General features: G+C 54.0%; 1 protein-coding gene across 2 annotated transcripts; it reads right to left on the bottom strand.

Annotated features, from left to right (window-relative positions):
- Positions 1-1,573: 1,573 nt before the first annotated feature.
- On the bottom strand, positions 1,574-11,481 carry GLUL (glutamate-ammonia ligase). 2 transcript variants are annotated; one of them, XM_086753848.1, is made up of 7 exons: positions 11,333-11,481; positions 6,186-6,376; positions 4,719-4,880; positions 4,305-4,451; positions 3,698-3,825; positions 3,324-3,523; positions 1,574-2,552 (listed from the first exon to the last, which is right to left on the bottom strand). In XM_086753848.1, the coding sequence occupies exons 1-7, from the start codon at positions 11,464-11,466 to the stop codon at positions 2,234-2,236; spliced, it is 1,281 nt and encodes a 426-aa protein (XP_086609974.1). In that variant the 5' UTR covers positions 11,467-11,481; the 3' UTR covers positions 1,574-2,233. The 2 variants fall into 2 exon arrangements, with proteins under 2 accessions (XP_086609974.1, XP_086609976.1); XM_086753850.1 differs by lacking the exon at positions 11,333-11,481 and adding an exon at positions 7,423-7,513.
- Positions 11,482-21,192: the final 9,711 nt, after the last annotated feature.

Below are 21,192 nucleotides of genomic sequence, written 5' to 3' on the forward strand. Positions count from 1 at the left end.
CAGAGGCCAAAGTCCTCATGGTCATGTCACAACTGGAGGAAAGGACACTGTGTCCGCTTTGCTTCTGCTCCAGTGACACTCCACCCCACACAAGCACAGGGAGATAGGGTAATTTGGGGGCCTTGGTGAGGAAGGTGTTGCCTTGAACACTCCCCAGAAAGGAGATGCAAAAGGTCACTTGGTCCACAAAAGGGCGATGGCAGGAACAGCCTTATCAGCCCAGCAGTATGCTTGTGTGTAGTTAATCCATATTTAAAGATGGGATTGGCTAAAGCATCCACCCCTGGAGAAAGTAGCTCTCAGGGGGCTGGGAAATAGCACCACAGGCTAAATAAAGGACTTAGGGAAGCAACGTGACACATTTCTACTACTCTGCTTGCTTTTCTAAACACCTGTCCTTATACCAAAGGTGGATAAGCAGCATTTTCTCCACAGGGAGAGTGCAAAAGAGCCCTCTTCTGCAAAGCCCCCTTTTTTTGTTGAAGGCTGCTGGAATTTGGTTTTCAGTGGGCTTTCTACATCCTGTAGAACTTCTGTGGAGATGCACAAACACCTGTCCTTACGCCATAACCCTCCCTACAGACACTCACAAGCCCAGTCCCTTTCCCATATCAAGGGAACCTCACTCAGGTCACAGATAGACCATCACCCACCTACAGACTCCCATTTTCTGGAAAGCACACATGCATTGCAAGACCTCCACCCCAAAAATTAAAAGCCAAAGCCTACCCCTATCAGGGTCAAATTCCCTTTTAATGGTGATGGCAACACTCTTACAAGAGAAGCTGCTATGATGAACCATGGAAAGGAGGCAGAAGTCAGAATTAGGGTTTTGTTCTTTTTTTTTCTCCTCTTTTTTTTATTATAAAAAAAAACAAACAAACAACTATTTGGAAGAAGTCCAAATGCAACAGAATATTACTGGCACCATCTAAGATAACCAAGTGTAAAATCCCAGAACATTTGAACCCCCCTGGCACTTGCTGGGAGGTGCCAAGGCTGGCCGGGAGGTACAGGTGGCCTCTCCCTTCTCCTAGCCCCCATCACAGCTGGATGGCAGGCAGCCCGAGAGCCAGGACACAACAGTGACATCAACGGTCTCCATAAAACCACTCAGTTTTAGAAACTAAGAACATTATGAACAAAAAAAAAAACAAACAACTTTTTTTTTCCTTTATCAAAAGCCCTGCTTTAGTGACATCTAGCCCCGCTGGAAAGGTAAGACACCCACAGCTCTGTCCAGAACCCAGTTAAGTTGACCAGTCAACTCCCAGTTCAGGACACCTTCCTGTTGATCTACGTGCTCATGAGCGCGTCATGGCTGCTCGAGTTATCATGATAAATGTTTCTGCAGGCTTTCCAGATCTAGGAACTGCCTCCTGCAAACTCCACTCCACGCTGAAACAAATCTCATCCGAGTCTCTTCCACCAAGCCCTCCAAGCTCACCCTCAGTCCCACCTGGAGGGCCTCCAATAGCATCTTCAGGAGCTCTGCCTGCTCTAGCTGGGTGAGTCATTGGAACATCATCTCTTTTTTTTTAAAAAAAAAAAAAAAAAAAAAGACTTTCATATATAATTTTTTTGTTGTTTTTATATTTAAATAGAAAAATACTACTTCACTCTGTGTTATGAGCCAGAGACCAGTTGACTTCCAGTGACAGAACCAGGAGTTCTCAGCACTCCTATGCTGAGCTCAATGCCAGAAGATTCCCAGAAACCTCAGAGTGGCCAGAGGGTGAAGATCTCCCCATCACACCATACAGGCAGGAGCACGCAGGGCTCCATCACAGCTCCCACCTTCCCTTCTCTGCAGAAGGGCACCAATCTTAAAGAACCATTAGCCTGTAGAGAACCAGCTGTGGGGCTAACACCCCATATTTGACTCTTGGGAAGAGTCAGCTATAGCTTTAAGCTTTCCACTCACCTACTGGCTTTTTGCATGTGCAGTCTGTCCCCGGAAGCCACTGGATCCCCATCAGATGTACACATGAATTAGACAAAAAAAATAAAACAGTGGTTAAAAGTTCTCTAACACCCTCTCCTCCTCTTGTCTTCTGAAGAGTCAACGACAGACAGACATGGAAAAACTACATTTGCCCTCCTCCCCACCTCAAGACAACAAGTTACTGAGACACAAAACGTGTTATCTCGTATCCTTGGGATTACATCTAGAAGGGAAGTTTAGGGGTGCGGGAAGTGTGGGGGGAAGGCGGTGTCTGTGGGCGCAGTCCACTTAGTTCTTGTACTCAAAAGGCTCATCTCCAGTTTCGTTGAGGAGACACGTGCGGACGAGGGCCTCTGTCACAGCATAAGGATCACAGTTGGCAGAGGGCCGGCGGTCCTCGAAGTAGCCCTTCTTCTCATGGCCCACATTCCTGGGGATGCGGATGCTTGCGCCACGGTTGGCCACGCCAGCGGAGAACTCATGGATATTGGATGTCTCATGGAAACCTGTCAGGCGCCTGGCATTGTCCAGCCCCCCTTTGGGGTCATAGGCACGGATGTGGTACTGGTGACGCTTGCTCAGCTTCTCAATGGCCTCTTCAATGTGCCTGTGATGGGAGCAAGGAAGAGGAGAAGACACAATGAGTGTCTGGTACAAGCATCCAAGTGACAGCAGATTCATTGCTGTCCCCAAGACACTTCATGATGAAGCCTATGCCCTACAACCCACTTTTCTGATCATCTCACCACCACACAGGGCTTCTCTCCACTCCCACTTCTGACCCAGGCTGATTCTTGGAAGAGGATCCCCATGACCTCAAAAGGTCCCTCAGAAGTGCTCTGCGTGGGACACCACCAGTTTGACCCATGGCCAAATCCCATAGACACACCACCCTGGGGAACCTGCTCTCAGAGGTGAGATTCCTTAACACAGAAGTTTCTGTCTGGGAAGCTCACACGGTCACGGCTTGGCTCATGATCTCAGGGCATCACTAAAAAAAACACAGCTGCCAGAAGGAATCCCTTCATAGAGCTCCACTGCAACCCAGTGCTGCAAGGTCCCTCTTTTATCATGATTACAAAAAAGAGGCCTATGCTGAGTCTGTTTGCAGCATTGGCAGATCAGGAGGTGGACAGCCTGTTACAGCACTCATGAACCTGTACTGCTGGCTGAATTTCCCACCCAGCACAAAAAAGGGAGTATATATACACATACAAAAAAAAAAATTCCAGAAGAAAGGTTCAAAAACATAAACACCAAGCACAAGAGTGGCGTCTCCCATGGGGTCAAAAGCTCTGCAAAAAAGCTTGCTGATACCAACCAAGCCCAGCCTGCTGCCCAGCAAACAGATACTACTGTCCCATCTCAGAAAACTCACTTGAGACCTCCTTCTTCCCTCATGTTCTTGGTGCTGAAGTTGGTGTGACAGCCAGCACCGTTCCAGTTCCCAGGGATGGGTTTGGGATCGAAGGACACAATGACACCGAAGTCTTCGCACACCCGATGGAGGATGAAGCGTGCAATCCAGAGGTGATCCCCCATCTCAATCCCTTCACATGGTCCCACTTGGAACTCCCACTACAAGGAGGAGGAATCACTGGCTTAGCGGTGCAGAGACACTCACAGCAAGACACTCCCCACCCACTTATGCTCCAACTGTTGATAAAACTACGTGGCTCAGTGCCAAGAGCTCCCGCTGCCTGGGATTTCTCTGTACCATCTCAACTCTGCGAGGCACCAAAAACAATTTACCTGGGCTGGCATCACTTCTGCATTGGTTCCTCCAATTTTCACGCCAGCATAAAGGCACGCTCGGTAGTGAGCCTCCACAATGTCTCTGCCGTAGGCTTTGTCTGCCCCTACTCCGCAGTAGTACGGACCTGCAACAGCACAGGTGAACAGCAAGGGCAACATGAGTTTCCAGCAGGAAAAAAGGCTTAAATTCAGTGAAGATCAGGCACACACAGGGAAGAATTCTCCAAAGGCTTGGGATGTGTGAAGAAGCCCCAGTTTTTCTCAGAAGCACTAGCAGAGCAGAGCACTGACATAAAGCAAGTCCCTCTGAAGGTCTGAGCTTGTGCTCTGTCATGCTGGGCAAGAGTTTAAGTCACCTGCAGACTAACAAACCAAGTAGCAAATTTAAGTGTGGCCAACCTTCGCCTTAGCTTTTCCGTAACAATCTTAATTACATGGGTCAGTTTTTGCGAATATCCTGCTTGCTATTGTCCACCTTCACTTCTAGAAACACCTTGAATCTTTCAGCTCGCCTGAAGCACTGAAGCTGCATCACGCGGACTACAGTTCAAAGGAGGCATTAAGGACTCCTGCCTTGGTCCAGCGCAGACTCCCGAGAGGTTACCTTGGGGTCCAGGGAAGCCATTGGAAGGCCAACCAAACGGATGTCCATCTGTCCCCAGAAGAGTGTACTCTTGCTCCATCCCAAACCAGGGGTGCTGGTTGGACACCATATCCATAATCCGCCTGCAGGTGTGTCGGAGATTTGTCTCTAGAACAGAAAAGCAAGATGACGCTTATTAGCATCTCCACCTCCATTCCCCTTTTCCATTTTATTTATAGGTTGAGTGCCAACAGTGTTGGTGAAGAATCCCAGGACCAGCCCTTTCTCCACCACTGGTATTTTGTTTGCCTTTTACTTTCAGAGCTGGGATTATTTCTGTGTCACGCGTGATGCTATGGACACAAACAGCACTTGGATAGGTCTCCCTTTCCCCTCCCCAGAAACATCACCTCCACCAAGAGAAGGTCCATTCACCTGCAGACTGGCGGTTGTATTTGAAGACCTCACAGAGAACTAGTTTATTGGGATCCTTGCGAAAAGGGTCTCGAAACATGGCAGCGGGTCGCAGGTACATGTCACTGTTGGAGCCTTCAGACTGGAAAGTGCTGGAGCCATCAAAATTCCACTCAGGGAGATCTGGAGTGGAGAGAGGAAGGAGCCACAGTGACCCAGGGTCCCCAGTCACCAAGATGGACTCCCTGCCACCCTCCAGTATTACAGAGGTGAAGATGCTTATAGAGAACAGACCTATAAAGGGTTTAATCCCAGCTCAGCTGATTCTGTTCCAAATGGGGGAAGCAAAAAAAAAAAAAAACCAAACAAACAACTCAACCAAAAACAAATGAAAAACCACACCACCAAGAAAAAAAACAAGCAAAGAACAGGGGAGTGCAACTCCCCAGCTACCCTGGGAAACACGAGGAGCTGGGCTGCTGGCCAAGTCCAAGCCAACTGAGCAGCACTGAGGACGTTTCCCATGTCACAACAGCCACCAGGACGAGCAGAGCACACAGTCTCCTTGCAGAGGTGGCTGGACAAACTGGGAAAGGGCAGAACACGAGACATCTTGAAGCTGCAGGAACGAGGAGAGCCATGGAATACCCTTATCCATGCTGCATGGCCTCAAGAAGGTGGGAGAGCAAATCACCTTAGCTGGAGTCTCACATGGAGGAGAAAGAGGAGTACGGGCAGCTTGGCCCCCTCACCCACCCCTCCCAGCTGCGCACTGCCCCCCAGGTCAAAGCACAGTCAGAGCAGCAGCAAAGCCACCAGGGCAATGTTATCTCCTCCATATCCTGGGGGGAAAATGGGAGGATGGGAAATACAAAGATTTCAAAGGAGCTGTGCCAACCACTCCCTTAAAGGGAAAAAGGGAAAGGAAAGGGAAAGAAAAAAAAAGGAAAAAAAAAAAAAAAGAGAGAGATAATTCTGCTCAGTCACACACAGTATTTTCATTTCATAACTGTCTCCAGCCAGCACCATGGCAACCTGGGGAAAATCCTAATGCTATTATTGTGTAAGCTGGAACTGTTTGTTCTGAGGGACACAAGCTCTTAATTACACCGGATAGCTCCATTCTTTCCCCTCCACTTTCTTCTGCCAAACTACTTCCGGCCAAAACGAGTACTTGAGAGCCAATGGGCCACCGAGCCCCTGCCAACAGCCCCCAGCCCCTGCCAACAGCCCCCTCTGGAGGGGGGCAGCACCAGGGACCAGCTCCCAACCCCAGGCATCTCACAAACTGCACGTCTGGAGAGCTGGGATCATCCCCCTAAGGTATCTGGGGACAAAGGTAACTGGGAGGGCGTGAAGAGCAACATCTTCCCCAAATACCATCCTTCTGCCATGAAAAGAGAAAAATGGCATCTCCTCCAGAGCAGCCAAGCACAGCTGCTTCTTCCACCCAGCAGGAGGCTGTGAATCCTGCACCAACCCTCTCACCTTCCAGGCTCTTGGGCTCGTGGTCCAACGTGCGGGTTTTGCAGCGGAGGTGCTCCCCTGTCCCATCGATCCAGATATACATGGCTTGGACCTTCTCCCCCTGCGGCAGCTTCATGTACATGTGCTTGATGGCTTTGCTCAGGTGGGAGCTCGCCGAGGTGGCCATGGCTGCAGACCGGACGAGGGGGTTCCTAGAGGGAGGAACACAAAAACCAACCCCAACTGTGAGCCCTTCCTGGTGCTCCCAGATCTTTCAACTCCCAGTCACAGAGGAGCAGGAGATGGCTCGACCACTGAGCTGGCTGCCATCTCCATGCTGTTCTGCAGGCAGAAAACACAGCGGCTCAGGCAGACACAGGCAGCAAGGAAAGCCCTGCTCCAGAAGCGATGCCTTTAAAGCGTCCCGTTAATACTCAAATTCCTGCCAACAAACTAGGTTTTATCCACCAAGCAACAGCCTGCAAAAGTCCTCCTCAGCCCTGCGTGAACTTTTCACCTCCACGCTCGCTACCGCTCCGGAGCAAGGCTAACGCAGAAGGAAAGCTCAGCTGGGGCTTTCTTCATCCTGACAGCCCCCACCGCCTTCTCAGACCAGCTGGTCTGAAGTGACACAGGCCTCGCCTAGGGCAGCAGGGAGAGCAACAGGCAGCGCAAACAACCCGGGCGGCAACGGGGAGGCCGAAGGGGCTCCCAGCCCAGCGCAGCCTGGAGCTGCCCTCCCAGGGCCAGCGACCCCACGCGTGTCAGGAGCCGGCATCCACGCGTGTTTGCGGAAGCCTGGAAGTTTGAAGTGACTTAGAAAGTCACTCCAACACCTCATCCCTCTGCAGGGAGGCTAGAGGTGCCCGGACCAGCCCTGCTCGCTACGGCGGGGTGGCTCTGCTCGCCCCGGGGGGCTCCCACCAGCCCCGCTCCACTGCCAGAAGCATCACCCACGCGCCCATCTGCTGGCAGGAAGGAAAGCACCCGCATTTAAGCAAGCGGCCAAAGAGCCTTGTGAAGAAAAAACTGCAAAAAAAAAAGCATCTGTTTTCAAGAGAAAACTCGAGCTCCCTCTCCACCTTCTCCCCTCCCCCCCCAGAAAAAAAAAAAAAAAAAAAGGCGAAGCATGAATTTTCCCCTAGAAGGTCTTGAGCTGGGACGGTGAGGGTCCTAGCCCAAGGCAGAGCTGCCTGCCTGCCCGCCCCCCCGGGGCTGCGGCGAGCGCACCCCCCCCCCCCCCCCGCGGGGCCGTTACCTGGGCTCGGCAGCTGCGGGGTACTGCGTGAGGGCGCGGGACTCCCACGCTCGACTCCGGGGGCCGCGCCCGCCGCCATTTTATGGCGCCGCAGCGCCGGCCCCGCCACACTGATTGGGCAGCGGCGGCCGGGCCGGGGGCAGGACCGGGCCGGGGGGGACAAGGGGCCGCGCTCCGCCTCCTCCTCCTGCCGGGGCACCGCGGCGGGGCTGGCGCTCCCCCCCGGGCTGCGGGAACCCCCCTCTTCGCCCCGTACTGAGGGGAGGGGAGTATCTTTTGCAACCCTTCTGTCCGAAAACAACAACCCCTCATCTCGCATAGTTCTAGGGAAGCGGCGGCGGGAGCGGATCCAGGGCTTTCCGCCGCGTTTACATTAGCGGCTGGCTTTGCATAACTCACAGGGATGGAAATCAGCCGCCCTGGGTAAACAGGGCAGCGGCGAGGAGAGGGAGGAACAGCAGCCCCCCCTCCTTGGTGAACGTGTTGTGGGAAGGGGGCAGGCAGTGCCAGCACAACTCCCCTCTTTGCCCCTGCGAGCGGGTTAACAGCCTCCAGCACCTGGATTTGCAAGCCAAGACCCTCGCTCCAGGGCACGGGATCGGTCACTGTCACACGGGGGAGGAGAAATCCCCCAGCCCCGCCGTGGGTGCGGGAGCACCCGCTTCAGAGGCGCTCGGGTGGCGAGGGGCACTCAGCAAAACCGCAGGCGCTGCCCAGTATTTTTCCACCCCAGCAGCTCGCTCGCTGTCCCGTTCCTGCTCCTGCTCAGCCCTCCACACCTCCCGGCCCAGACCCAAGGGCCAGGAGAGCGATGCCAGCACCAGCCGGTGTGCACACGCCTGCACACGCAGGTACTACACCAAGCACACAGCACCCACACGCCTGCCTTGGGGCGACAGGATCCTGGGCCGCCCCACGCCAGCCTTGAGGGGACGGCACAAAAATTGCTATCCCTCCAAAAGCTGGACCCTCCTGGCCATCACACAGCCTCTGCACAGCCAGAGCCTGGAGGGAAAGTGGCCAGAGAGAGCTGGATCCTCAGCCAGGAGGAGGTGGAAATGCTGGCTAAGGCCTCGCCTTGATTTACTGCCCATCTCAAGAGCCAGGTTCCCACCCTGCCTCCGGAGACAACCCGGCTCATTCTTTACCACCACCTTGCTATTGCTGTTGCCACCAGCGTGTGTCCCGAGGCTGCCCGGGACCAGGGTGAAATCCAGGTGATTTTCACCTCCTCCTATTGCTTGGGCAAGGCAGAGCCACCGAGCCTTACAGCAGAAACTGCCTTCCCCCAACACCCGAGTTCCTGCACCCTGATGTACAGAGCAAAGGTTTCAACACAGAAACAAATGCTGCATTTGACCCCTAGAAGTTAGCGCAGGATCCCATATTCAGACCAAGTTCAGCTGTCATCACCTGAATCTAACGGCTCAGCTGAAGAAAAAGGAGGCAGGAGCTAGTGCTGAGACCCAGTCAGGCCAGGAGAAACTCAAAACAGCTCCCATAAAGGGGAGCTGTCAAGCCACAGGCAAGGTAAAGCCATGCCCAACCTGTTTCCCTAGGTTTGCAGAGAGGACAATCAGGACAATGACAGCTCCAATAGCTCCAAATTCTTGGAAATGTGCTTGCTACTTGCAAATTTCCCCGAAACTTCAGCCACCAGAGCTGGCTGCAAACAAGCCCAGGGTGTTTACAGGTGGAAGTCCCTGCAGCATGTGGTGACCCTCATGCCACCCAAGCCTTGGGGCCAGGCAGCTCCTCTTTTCACCCACTGAGCTCCCAACAACCCCAAAGGGAAGCAGGGAGCAAAGGCAGCTTGCGATGTCAACCTCTCCTCTCTATCCAATAAATACACGCTGGCCCGCAAACCCCTGCCTGGGAGAGAGCCCCAGCGCGGACAAGGGTTTCATGGCTGGGGTGGGAGGATGTCGCTCCCTGCCCCAGGGGAAGGTTTGGTGGCAGTGCTAATGCCCATGCCCTCCCCCTGGCCCAGCTTGGCCTGCACAACCTGTTTACAAGGCAGTGGAGAAGAGCCGGGCGCCACAGCCGCAGAGCCAGCACCCTCTCCTGGGAAGCCAGCAGGGAAAAAAAAAACGTCCCGTTTGCCATCTCGCAGGGCTCCCTGCAGCTTGTTTACCGCCTGCCTTCCCCTCCTCCCCTTGCAGGCTGCCGGGGTTTTTTTGGGAAACACGGCTCAGGCTGTGCCTTCGCCCAGCTGCGTGCTCCAGTGACCCTTATTGTCGCCAGCGTTCAACGAGACAAAAACCTCATCAGGGAGCTGGGGGAAGGCACGACGCCAACAGGTGACACCTCCCAGGAGTGGATTTAAATCAAGCTTCAAAGGCCGCCCCCCCCCCCATCCCCTCTCTAAATGCACAGCGAGCCGGCCAGAAACAATGCTCGCTCCAGGGGCGAGTCCCAACTGGCACATGTTTTTCTTTTTTCCTCCTATTAATTCGTGGGAACACCTTTATTCGCTTGCCCCGGCACTTCCTTCCAGTGCGGTTTGTATCCTGCAAGAACTGCCAGGGTCGCAAAGCGCCCGGTGAGCTGGGAGGGTCGGCCGGGTCTGGACTTTGCAGCCTTCTGCCTCCGAGGCAGCAACGCAGAGCTGGCAGGGATGGCACACGGTGAGGTCCTTGATCTCTCTGTGAGAGGTCTGGGGACCAGGGTGGTTAACATCTCTCATGGTTAGCATGGGACGTGCCCTCTCCCGTGTATGCCCAATCCAATACCACCCTGACATCTTCTTTTTCCAACCCCAGCCACAAGCCAGGCAGCAACGAGGGGCCACGGCTTCCCTCCCCACCATGCCTTGCTGGGACTGCTGCGACTCATCCTTGTCCACATGTCCCTCCCATCCCTGTCCTCATGTCACCTCCAGCTGCCTTGGACAGTTTGTTCTTAGCGCAGGGGCCTTGCACCCCCACTTGGCTGCTGAAACCCCCTGAAAGTAGGGGCTCATGAATTTGGGAATGCCTTAAAATGCAGAAATGCATTCCCACACCACAAGGTGGGGAAAAAAAAGGGGTATGGCCAATTCAAGGGTTAAAAAGGCAGGATATGAAACTTCCCTGTGGCTCAGGCCCTGGGGCAGGTGGGCGCTGGCTTTGCTCCTGCAGTGCTGGGACTCTTTGCCAGCTCCCTGGGGCCATCTCAAAGGGTGGCCCCTCACTGCATAGCCTGCAGCTGGAGAGCTGGCCACCTCCAGGATCTCAGCCTCAGCAGGATGCAGACCTGGTCTGCTAAGCCCAGGTCCCCATTTGCCTTGCACCAGCACTGAAAATAAAATTCTTAAATAGAAATTAAATCTTTCCTTTTTTTTTTTTTTTTTTTAAAAAAAAAAACACAGAGATGTCACACAGGGAGAAGGAATGGTCTGTTTTGTTGTGACTGGTTAGATCCCAGGAGGAGGCCCAATGGAGCCGGAGTGCCCCAGCCTCCAGCAATGGCACAGCTGGGAGGGAGGAGGGATGTGCATCTCTCCTCGCCCCATGCCCAAAAACTAAGACATTCTCAAATTCGGACACACCATTTTCAGATCCATCCAGGAAAGCACTTTAGGCTGCAAGGTTCCACGTAAGGAACTGAAGAGCACCCAAGTGAGACCAGACATGGGCTGGATGTCCTGATGCTGCATCGCCTCCATCTCTGCTCACAGCTGGGCACAGCTGCCTCTGCTTGGATCCACCACAGCACGTCCACCACTGCTGGGACCTGGGCTGTGGAGGGGCCTTGAGGAACTGGAGATGCAGCCCCTTGTACCCATGAAAATAAACATAATGCCTTAGCAAGACGAACAAGCGCTTAATTAACGAGTTGCCCGGGTAAGTCTGGAACAGCAGTCACCACCTGAGGACAGGCAGCTCGCCGCAGGGCGGGGGAAACGGCTGCACTGGGAGGGGGGACTGACCTTGTGCAAGCAGCAGTGGCCGACCGGTCTCCCCCGGAGCGCTGCGGGAGGCTGACGAAACCCCCCAAGGCAGGGAGGCGGTAGCTGCTTGCCCGAGAGGTGAGCAAACATTGCACGCTCCGCAGCAGGCCCATGCTCCCTTTGAAGATGCTGCCTGGGTCAAGGGTAGCCGAGGGCTGGTGACCAGAGGGCTTTCGGAGGCAGAGCAGTTTACCTGGGCTGCACAGAAGGGCAACTTAGGAAAGCAAATTAATAAATAAAAACGTGCAGAGGCACATGCAAACAGAAAAAAAAAAAAGCTCCCTTCTCATGCAGCTTGGTTGCAATATGCACCCATGACGCATTTAGGGGAAGAGGGGCCTTGGGGACACAGCAGCTAGGAGAGCCTTATGCAGACCCCCCCCCAGTTGCTTGCACCTGCCTCTCCATCCCTTTCTCAGCCACCTTGGCGCCGGTCACCGTGCCCGATGCCCACCTTGTCACCGCTCGCAGGAAACCATGGCGTTGCTTCGTCCCCCAGCAGCCCCCTTCCCCGGCTTCCCCCAGGGACAGCTCTTTGCAGAGGGGACACCGCCGCTGCCAGCTCCGGGCTTGTCAGGCAGCAACCCCGGCGGGCAGCACCTACCTCTCGCCGGCTCTGCCTTGCAGACTTTGCACAGAGGCCGAGCGTCTTCAGGGAGCAGGGGGCCGCCGCCGAGAAGCACGTGCTCGCTTGCCTTCAAAAGCGACCAGGGGAAGCTGGAAGATGAGAACGTCATGGGCAGGCGGGATTTGAGACCTAGAGATTGCTTGGCTCCGTTTGCTCGGCGCAAGGGTGGAGAATATCCCAGGGAGCGCTCAGCGCATGCCTTTCCCTGCAGTTGGAAATTGGTCACAGTATGCATTGGCAGGGTTGGGTTTTTTGTTGGTTTTTTTTTTGTCTTTTTTTTTTTTATTATTAGCTCTGTTCATGCTGCTAAACACCCTCCTAGCTCTGTCAGGGCCGTGTTAGCTGTGGCTGGCAGATTAATTTCAGCCTAATACACTTCACAGCTGCGTAAGTGAGAGTGCAGAAATCCTCCAAGCGCTGCCCAAGTGGATTTAAGGGCAGGATCCAGCGCCGACGTTGTAAATTATAAAAGGTAACCAGCAAAGTGCTCTTGTCCCTGTCCCTTCCCTATGGCTGAATTCGGTCCCTGTCCTGCCACAGCACATGTTTAACCTGGACTGGTGAAGTCAACAGACCCGGCCACGCAGATAAGGTTACACAAGCGATTTCACTTGAGCTGGAGGAGAGGCAAGCGGCCGCAGAGCTTGCTGCAGGGGCTGTCAGGTGTACCGGGTCAGAGCCCAGCCTTCACCGTAAATCCCAAGCAAGGAAACTACTGACAGATGGCAATAGGCTCAGAAATACTTCTGATTAATACAAGGAAATACCAGAGATGTCCTCACTGAGCAAACAAGTCTTATGCACCCAGGAGACCGAGCATGAAAATCACATTAAAAAAAAAATAATCCTAATATATTCAAGAAAGGAATTAATATTTAAAGCTGAGCTGCCATGCCTGAGACATCAGATAATTCCAGTTTTAAAGTGCTGTGGGCCAAACGGATCAAACCCGTTGGAGATGAAGTCTTTGAGGTGTCCTAAACGATTTATGTGAGAACAGGCTGGGGTTGTACAGGGGTGGAGGGGGGGAACCCAAACCATTCTTGCCCCAAAAAGCTCACTCTGTAAATATTATATTTGTGCTAGAGGGAGAACAGTTTTGTGCAGCAAGATGCTTGCACCTCTCCCACCTGCAGGAGTTTCCCAGCTTGCAGTGGCTGTAAAGTATCACCTGAGGCCAAAAACAATGCAGAGGTCTTTGGGGCTGCTGTGGGTCCTGACCGCAGCCAGGGGAGAAACACCCTCACCCTCCCCACCACACCAAAACGTGCAGGCTAGGCTACCTGGGGAGGCTATGAGCAGCCAGTGACCGCAGGCGGCGAGGCTGACCGGTGGTCAGGCAGCCTTGGACTTCACCACTGCAGCAAGCTGTGCCAGTTTATGTTGGGCAAGGATAAGAAACCCAGCCCCATCCCCTCTGCCACTCCGGGAGTGCAAGGCTCTGCAGCTGGCGGAGGTGGCCTCAGGTCTGCCGAGGGTGGGCTGCTCCCTGCGCTGGTGGGACGGAGGGCGTAGGTAATTTGGGCTTGGACAGAGTGGGAGTGAAGCCCTTCTGACGTGTTTGGTGTTGCAACCCTGCCCTTATCTTTGTACAAAGAGTCCAGCCACTCTGTGCTTCTCTCCAAGTCCCTTTCTAAATTTGGGCTGTGCTCATGTGTCCATCCATTTTTTTAAGCCTCCTTTTTTTTTCCTCGATAGCCACACAGCTCGTGTGAGCTTCATTTGCAAGGAGCCATTGCAGCAAGACGAACAAGGCAGATGCGTCCGTGCACGCACCGAGCAAACCCCAGGAAGCTGCAGACAGGCTGAGCAGGGCTCCATCCCACCAGGCCTCTTGAGGAGAGACTCCACAGAAATGGCCCTGTGTGCTCCCATCCCACAGTAACTGTGTTGGCCTTTCCTGCTCACAACCTTGGTCCTTTCCTGGTAGAAACTGCCGTAGTCCTGCTGAGGTCAGTCCAGAGCCAGACAGGCACCAGCGGAGCTACACCAGCCTCTGAGCGTCTCCCTGGGCATCTGCTCAGTTGCCAACTGGAAAATATATATATTTTTTTTTACAGTTGTAACCTTTCCCTGAGGACTTCTGAGTCTGTCATGTGTGAGAGCCATCATGCCAGCTCATCCCTAACCCTTCCTCTCTCATCGCTTGGGTTTAGCAGCAGAAATCACTATGAATTTGTGATTGGAGCTGCTCCTCCCCAGAGTCTCCCATAACTCGTTCCCATGGCTCTGCCTGGCACCACCAGAACAAGCAGATGTTTTGCAGCTCATGGCCACCCCTTCCCCCTGTCAGTCTGGGTTTTGGCATAGTGACCAGCTGATGTGCTGGGGCTGTGACTGAAGGAAGGCGAGTGTGCCTCCCCCCAAGGGGCCGTGCTCAGCCCCGTTCCAGAGATGTCCCTGCAATGGCCGACACAGGGCAGGCACTGCCGAGCCATCCCACAGCGGGACACAAGACAGCCCTCACCCTCACTTCCCAAAAGCAAAACATCACCCAAAGGACGATGTCCCTTCGTTGTCACGATGAGGACATGCATCCCACACGCACCATGAGGACGTGCACCCCACCCAGTGCTGTGAAACCCAGCCACTTCAACCGTTTGGACTAACGCAGCGTGGCCGGTGCCTTGCGGCATGACAGGACGTGACCTTCCCCGGGGCACACCTGTGTGCATGGACAGTTCACGCGTGATCTCCAGCATGCTTGCACGAGTCCCTCCCGACCTGGCACAGCACTGGTTACTCGCCTTGCACAGGGCAGCACAGCGATGCACAAAGAACTGAGCTCACTTGCTCAGGGTCCCCCAGCACCAACCCCACAATTAATTAGGAGCCGTCCCTACGCTAATTGCGAAGTCACTAGCCCGATGCCGAGATGCGGAGCCCTGTCGCTGCCGGGGACAGCTTCGCATTCCTGATTTGACAGCGCCATCTCGTGAGGTGGCCCCGCTCCTGGGGACCCCGCGGGGTGCGGGCGGAGGTGGCTCCGGGCAGGCTGCACCCCCTCAGGTGTGTTTTAACTCACCTGTGCCCACGCGGGTGACAGTAACAGGGACAAGAAGGGGACACAGTGCTCAACATAAGGCAATTGCGTTTTCTTAATGGCCAGAAGGAGAAAGCTCAGGGCTTCTTCGAAATGCAAGGCTGGCAGAGTCCATCCTGCAGCCTCCCCCTTAGGCAAGCACAGAAGAGATGCCCAGTGCAGGAGAGGCCACAAAACCCTCTGCTCCACGCTCTCCACAGGCCACGAAACCCTTCCCGTGCCCACCAACAGCACAGAGCCACACAGACGAGCAGACTCACTTCCCGCTGCAAGGCACGTCAGAGACTCCAGGCACAATGACGCCCAAAACCTGGAGGGCACCGGCAGCCCTGCCAGGTCTGACACTGCGGCATTACGGACAGGGAGGACAGATGACTCACCTGGGGAGCAGATTCCCCCTCTTGCCAAGGAAACAGGTCACTGCTGCTGCAAGAGAGACATGGTTCCTTCTTTCTTTCTCCTCTTCCTGCTGGAGGGTCTCCAAGGTTGGGTCTCAGCCCCAGATCTGATGAAGCAGGACAGCTAATAAGGAATTTGGGGTTGCTCTGTCCGTACAGGGTGTCCTGTGAAATTTGCATCACCACCTGAGCAGACACACTCACAGCAACCATGCACGGGGCTGAGGTGCTACCAAGAACCGGGTTTGAAGGCAAAAATTTTGCCCAAGTGCGGAGAGGGGAAGGGTTTTGGTTCAGGACTGCCCAAGTGTGTTTGCCAGGGCTGGTGATTAAAAAAAAAAAAGTTACATTTCCCTTAAGGACAGAAAAGAGGGAGGTGCTGCGAGCCCTGCAGTCCCTGAGGACCTGACAGAACAACGGTGTCATAAGCAGTATGGAAATCCAGACCACATCGCTGGGATATGGCAACATGGCAGCCACCAGTGAGTTACTGGGTGGGGGTCTGCAGTGACTGACACTACCCAGAGCCACAAGCTGCCCCCAGCCTGATGGTGCCTGCTAATCTGGGGGAGTTTGCTACCAGAACCTGAGCAAGAAGACTCTGAGGGCATCAGGGCAGTGGGGCTGGAGCAGCAGCACCAGAGCACAGCACACATTTCCTCTCCATGAGAGCACGATAATGCCTGCTGTCTGGGTAAGGTGGAGGAGCTCCGCTCATCCTCTCCAAACACAGCACCTCCTTTCTCCTGCCCTATGCAATGGACACATTTGTCCCCAGCCGCCATGAACCATGTACCTTTGCTATTTAGGAAGCTGCCATTCAACCTTTCCAGCTCCTGCATGCAGCTGAAGCTGGTGCTTTCCAAACACCCACATGCACCGGGACCCAAATTTCATTGACTGTCCCAGGTCCAAACCCTCCCATGTGTGCATGGGACAGGCCCATACCACACATTCGCTAGAACTGTCCCTCTCGAAACTCATCATTTGGTTCACATTTATATCACGCTTGGCAACGCAAAGCCCGGGTAACTTTCTCTTCTCCTCCTTGTAGCCACCACAGCCTCCATGGAGATTATATTTTTTGTTGACTTTCTCAACACGCTTCTGAATCTTCCCATAAGTCCACTCTGCACTATAAAGCCTGGGACCTTTCTGAGCTATTCTCAGGTGATCTTTCAGCTTCTATGGTGTTAGAGGCCCCAGGAAAATTTGGAATACACCAGGCTGGAAAATGAGGGAAACCTGAGGACCTCACCTTGGAGACAGAAGTCTGAAGGGAAGGCAACACCCTTCACCAAAGTGAGGACTAACTGGAACAGCTGGGCTCTGGGCTCCCCTGCCACCCTCCATCTCTTTCAGCTCTCCCTTTTCCTTTTGATACAGGTTTTTGGCCAGATACCCATTTATGTCAGCAGCACAGGCCAGTGGGACCTCTGGCCAGAGCTGCCAAGCCACCTGGTGAGAAAATGCCCCTTGCAAGGAGGGTGAGGAGGAGGGAGGAAGGGCACAGGGCAGGGGAGGGAAGGAACAGGTTTCTCATTGCCAAGGCCACTCTCTGGCTGTCCTATTCGTGCAGCCAGGGGATTATTTCAAACCCAGGCATCATTTTGCTGTTAAGCCCTGGGAGGAGCACAAGCCAGTTAAAGCCCTGGTGCGTGGACCACTTACAGGGTCCATCCAGCACCCTGTAAACATAGATAGCTGGAGTTAAAGAGAGCATGTGCGGTGGCAGGGAAGCAGGACACAAACGTCAGCCTCGTGCATCCTGTACTCCTCCTGAATTCCCCAGGAGTGATGTCCTGTTGATCCTCAAACTGGCTCAGCACTCCCCACGGACGTCCCCCCCTCCCCACAGCCACAAATGCCGTTCGCGGTGCTCAGATCCCATTGCAAAAGGGAACCTGCTCCTCTCGACGCCGCCGGGAAGCTGCTGTGCCTTCCCACCTGGGCTCCGGGAAAGCGGGCAGGCTGCGAGGAGAGGCAGCCTTGCGGGCAGCCCCACAGCGCTGGGTCTCGCGGGTGCGTAGGCAGAGCTCACAGGGACACGGGCAGGGGCTATAGCTTGAGTATCCCCCTTCTTTCTAAGCATGAGGATGGCTTGCATCACCATCCAGCAACAGGGCACCTTCCCTGCCTCCTTCCCCCGTAGCAGGGGCCCGTTACTCACCCTAATCCCCAGGCAAGAGACGGCTCCTTGCTCACAGCCTAATCTTCTCCTTGGGCACAGGGGGTGTAAACGCAGGATCCCAACCCCTCAGCTTTAATGGCTTGGCTGGAAAAAGCACCGCCTGCCTCACTTCTGCAAATCCAGCTTCTGCCTCCACCTCGTCCTCTGCCAGAAGCTCCTGGGTTTCATTCGGTGGGGGGAAGCAAGTGAGTCATCGCGGCACGGAGGAAATCGGAGCGGCTTTACCGCTGCATCAAGGCTTCCTCTCGCCAGGGCTGTGAGCGCCTGGTGCCTGCCCAGTGGGTCGATCCTCTGCTCTGGGTTAAAAAGGCATTGCATATCCCATTTTTAGGGATGTAGCTGATCCCAGGGTTTCCAAGGGATGAGTGGCACTTTACCCCACAGCCCCCTTAGTGCAGGCTCGCTGCCTCCGTGAGTTGAGCTGAAACAGCTGCTTAGCAGGGTTTACCATGTGTTTCATGGGTGGAGCAGGGCTGGAGAGCATCCTCAGACCTGGAAAATCGGGATCCTGGAATTTCAGGTTTGCTGCTATACAGGGTGCTCAGGGTTCTTGCACTGTATTGCAACACACTCCTCATCTGATGCACGCTAAGCTGGGAAAATAGGCCTATGCCATAGTCTGTCCTGCTGGCAGCAAGTCTGAATGGTGCTCAGTTTACCCCTAAAATGAGTTCTCTTAGCCCAGCCACCTGCTTTGCCAGCCTACATGTCAACACAAGGGAATGCCACTGGAAAGAAAGCTATGGCAGCAGGGATGTAGATTTCAATTTCTGAAAAATTTATCAGGGGCTGCTTCTGCATGCACACCTCAGTTCTTCCAGTGCAGCATCCCATAAGCCAGCAGCGCGGGGCGTGCCCTGCGAGAGCTCCTCAGAGACAGGCCACCACCCGGCCCGAAAGCAAGGACACCTAAAACCAGGAGCGAGACCAGCAGCGGGCAGTGCACCAGGTGACTGCCTCATGGACAAAACACTTGTGGGAATTAATCCTCCCCCTTTTATCCTTGCCCACAGCAAATACTGCTATTAATGTGACTCGTGTGCAGACACACATGCCTATGTCCCTGTCCCAGCCCAAGCGCCTGGCTGACATGCTGGGGGAAGAGGGCATGCAGCCTTTTAGCCTCTGATTCAACCGCACTCAAGTTTTCCACATATTTTTTCCACTGTGTAAAGGGATGATTCAAGAAAACAGAGTCACACAAGCACTCATCTTCCTGGATTATTATCCCTCCTGGCAGCAGAAATCCCACTAATACCTCATGTTTATCAATGTCCTAAATGCTGACCTTACACCGGGAAACCTCCTCGCAGCCTGAAAACCCCAAGCATCCCACCTGCTTGGGTCCCGGCACAACCTCTACAGGCAATTTTGATCACTGCAGATGTTATTCTTCAAAACAGACCGTGAGGCTTTTGCCCAAACTGCAATGTAAAATCAGCAGCTGATCCTGGAAATGGTAAGGAGAGGCTGTCAGGGCTCTTGCCCCCAGAGACCTGGCTCACGGAGATGCCAGCGTCTCAGTCAGCAAGAGCTGAGCATTTTGGAAAAGTCAGCTGGTAGCTCCTGACCCTGATTCATTAACTGCTCTTGCTTGTAAGTTAATTAGCTGCCCGGAGTTTTCCACCATCTCTTGTCATGGAAATTACCTCTCAGAGCACAGACCCTGTCTGGGAGTGCAATTAGCACTTCAGCAGGTGTCGTGTCCCCTAAGCCAAACTCCTCCTGGGTCTCGCTGCACCGATGTCAGGGGAACCGCTCGGAGGCTTAGCAGGGTTATTTTTGGTGCTTGCTCTCAGCAGCCTGTATCTCGGTCAGAAACCAGCCACTCTGACCCTGCTGCTTGGCGAGTCGTGCCAACTGCTGGCTGGTGGGGAAGGCCAAAGCCTGGCAGAGTGCCCCCAGGTCTGTGCTGCCACCCCTGCACTCCTATCAGCACCTCTATGCAAGGCTGGTGTCTGGTCATCATACAACACAACCAGAGTCTCACCCTGTAGCTGTCTAAATCTAATCTGCTCGTGGTTACCTGCCCATGGAGCACCCAGAAGCCTCCACTTCAACCAGAACTCATTCCCTGGCTCAGGATTCCTGTTTGGGTATCGTAGAAATACTTTTGGTTTGGTAATCCCAAGCAATCTGACATTTTGCAAACACCTTTCTTGACATGCTGGTTGTGGCATTTCTCCATTGACTTTGTCCAGTTTCCAGACAAACCTATAAGACCAAGCTGTGGCTGATGCACAACAGCCCTGTAGTCAGCACACCCCAACATGCGCAAGACCAGGTTTTGATTCCCCTCTTTTCCTCAAGCACGGCAAACATCATGTCCTCCAGGTGAATTCCGTCACCGCGAGGGTGGTAGAAGAGGGAAGCAGCTTTTCATCCCTCCTGTTTCACTCTTCCACACTTTGTGGATTTCTTTTCCTGGCCCCGTAAATATGAAGCTAAGCAAGAACACAGCTGTCTAGCCTAGCAGTCCAGAGCACTTGTTTCAGAGGAAGACCCCATGTGTCTTTGCAGGTTTTCCAGGCTGGCTGATTCAGCTGAAGCTCTGGCAGCTCACAGCATGCAGGCAGAAAATGAAGTTGCTTTTCTCAAAAGGAAAGTTGCCATCATCAGCAAACTCCGAACTCCGATATTCCCCCTAAATTGTGGGTAAGATGCTGGGACCCACCCAGGAAGGCTGAAGGCTGCTGTCTGCTCATTGCTCAAGACCACTGCATTGCAGCTGTGAGCAGTTGTGGGGAAAGGGGAACGAGGCAGAGGTTTGGATCTGCTCCAGTCAAGCATGCTGTGAAGCTTCGGAGCATGCTCTGGAGCTTGGGAACTCCACTTTCGCTCCATGGGATGGGAACTGATCCACCACCAGACCCACACTAGCATTTGACCCAGACGGACGGAGAACAAGTGAGTGGACAAGGAGATAGTGAAATCCCCTACCTGCTGGAGTAATGCCAGGGCTGAAGGACCAGAATGGGTGCTGCCCTCCCCTGATTCAGTCCCTTCAGTTTCCAGAGGTCAATGTCACCATCATTCCCTCCCCACTGCATCCACCTCTTCCCCTATAATAGCCATCGCTCTGCCTATCTCCCTTTGGAAAGCACAGCACAGTGTTTTCCTCAGAAATCCAGGGGAGATCCCACCCTTGTACCTGGAACAGTTGACCAGGATGGAACTAGTATCTCTTCTCAGAGGCTGCAGAAATGCAAGGTGGGGTCAGGGAGAGAAACATGCCTCTAAGGCCCACCAGGAGTGCCACAAACTGCTTTGGTTAACCAAGGTCTCTTCTGTGGCCAGGTAAACATCTCTGAAGAAGAGAGATTTAATCTGGAGTTTATCTTCCAAGGGGCTACCAAACCACATCCTCTACTACAGGGCCAAGGTCATCATCTTCCCCTAATGCACCTCTGGAGAAGGTACCTATCCCCTCTCTCCCAAGGTGGGGGAGGCTCTGTGGATACCAGCCTTTTTCTCCAGCCACTGTTCCTCCGACGTGATGAAAATGCAGATGAGACACTCCCCAGGAGCTCAGCTGTAGATGTCTGCTTGGAGGTTTGCTGTCTTCAGTATTTCTTGTAC

This window comes from Chlamydotis macqueenii, chromosome 8 (genome assembly GCF_036417535.1).
Source record: "Chlamydotis macqueenii isolate bChlMac1 chromosome 8, bChlMac1.mat, whole genome shotgun sequence".
Classification (NCBI taxonomy): domain Eukaryota; kingdom Metazoa; phylum Chordata; class Aves; order Otidiformes; family Otididae; genus Chlamydotis; species Chlamydotis macqueenii.

Excerpts from the sequence above, each read along its gene's own strand:
- GLUL (XM_086753848.1), bottom strand. The coding sequence starts at position 11,466 with ATGGGCCTGCTGCGGAGCGTGCAATGTTTGCTCACCTCTCGGGCAAGC. Across the intron at positions 4,881-6,185 it reads CGAGCCCAAGAGCCTGGAAG|ATCTCCCTGAGTGGAATTTT; the intron begins GTGAGAGGGTTG and ends TCTCCACTCCAG. Across the intron at positions 3,826-4,304 it reads TGGCTTCCCTGGACCCCAAG|GTCCGTACTACTGCGGAGTA; the intron begins GTAACCTCTCGG and ends GTGCTGTTGCAG.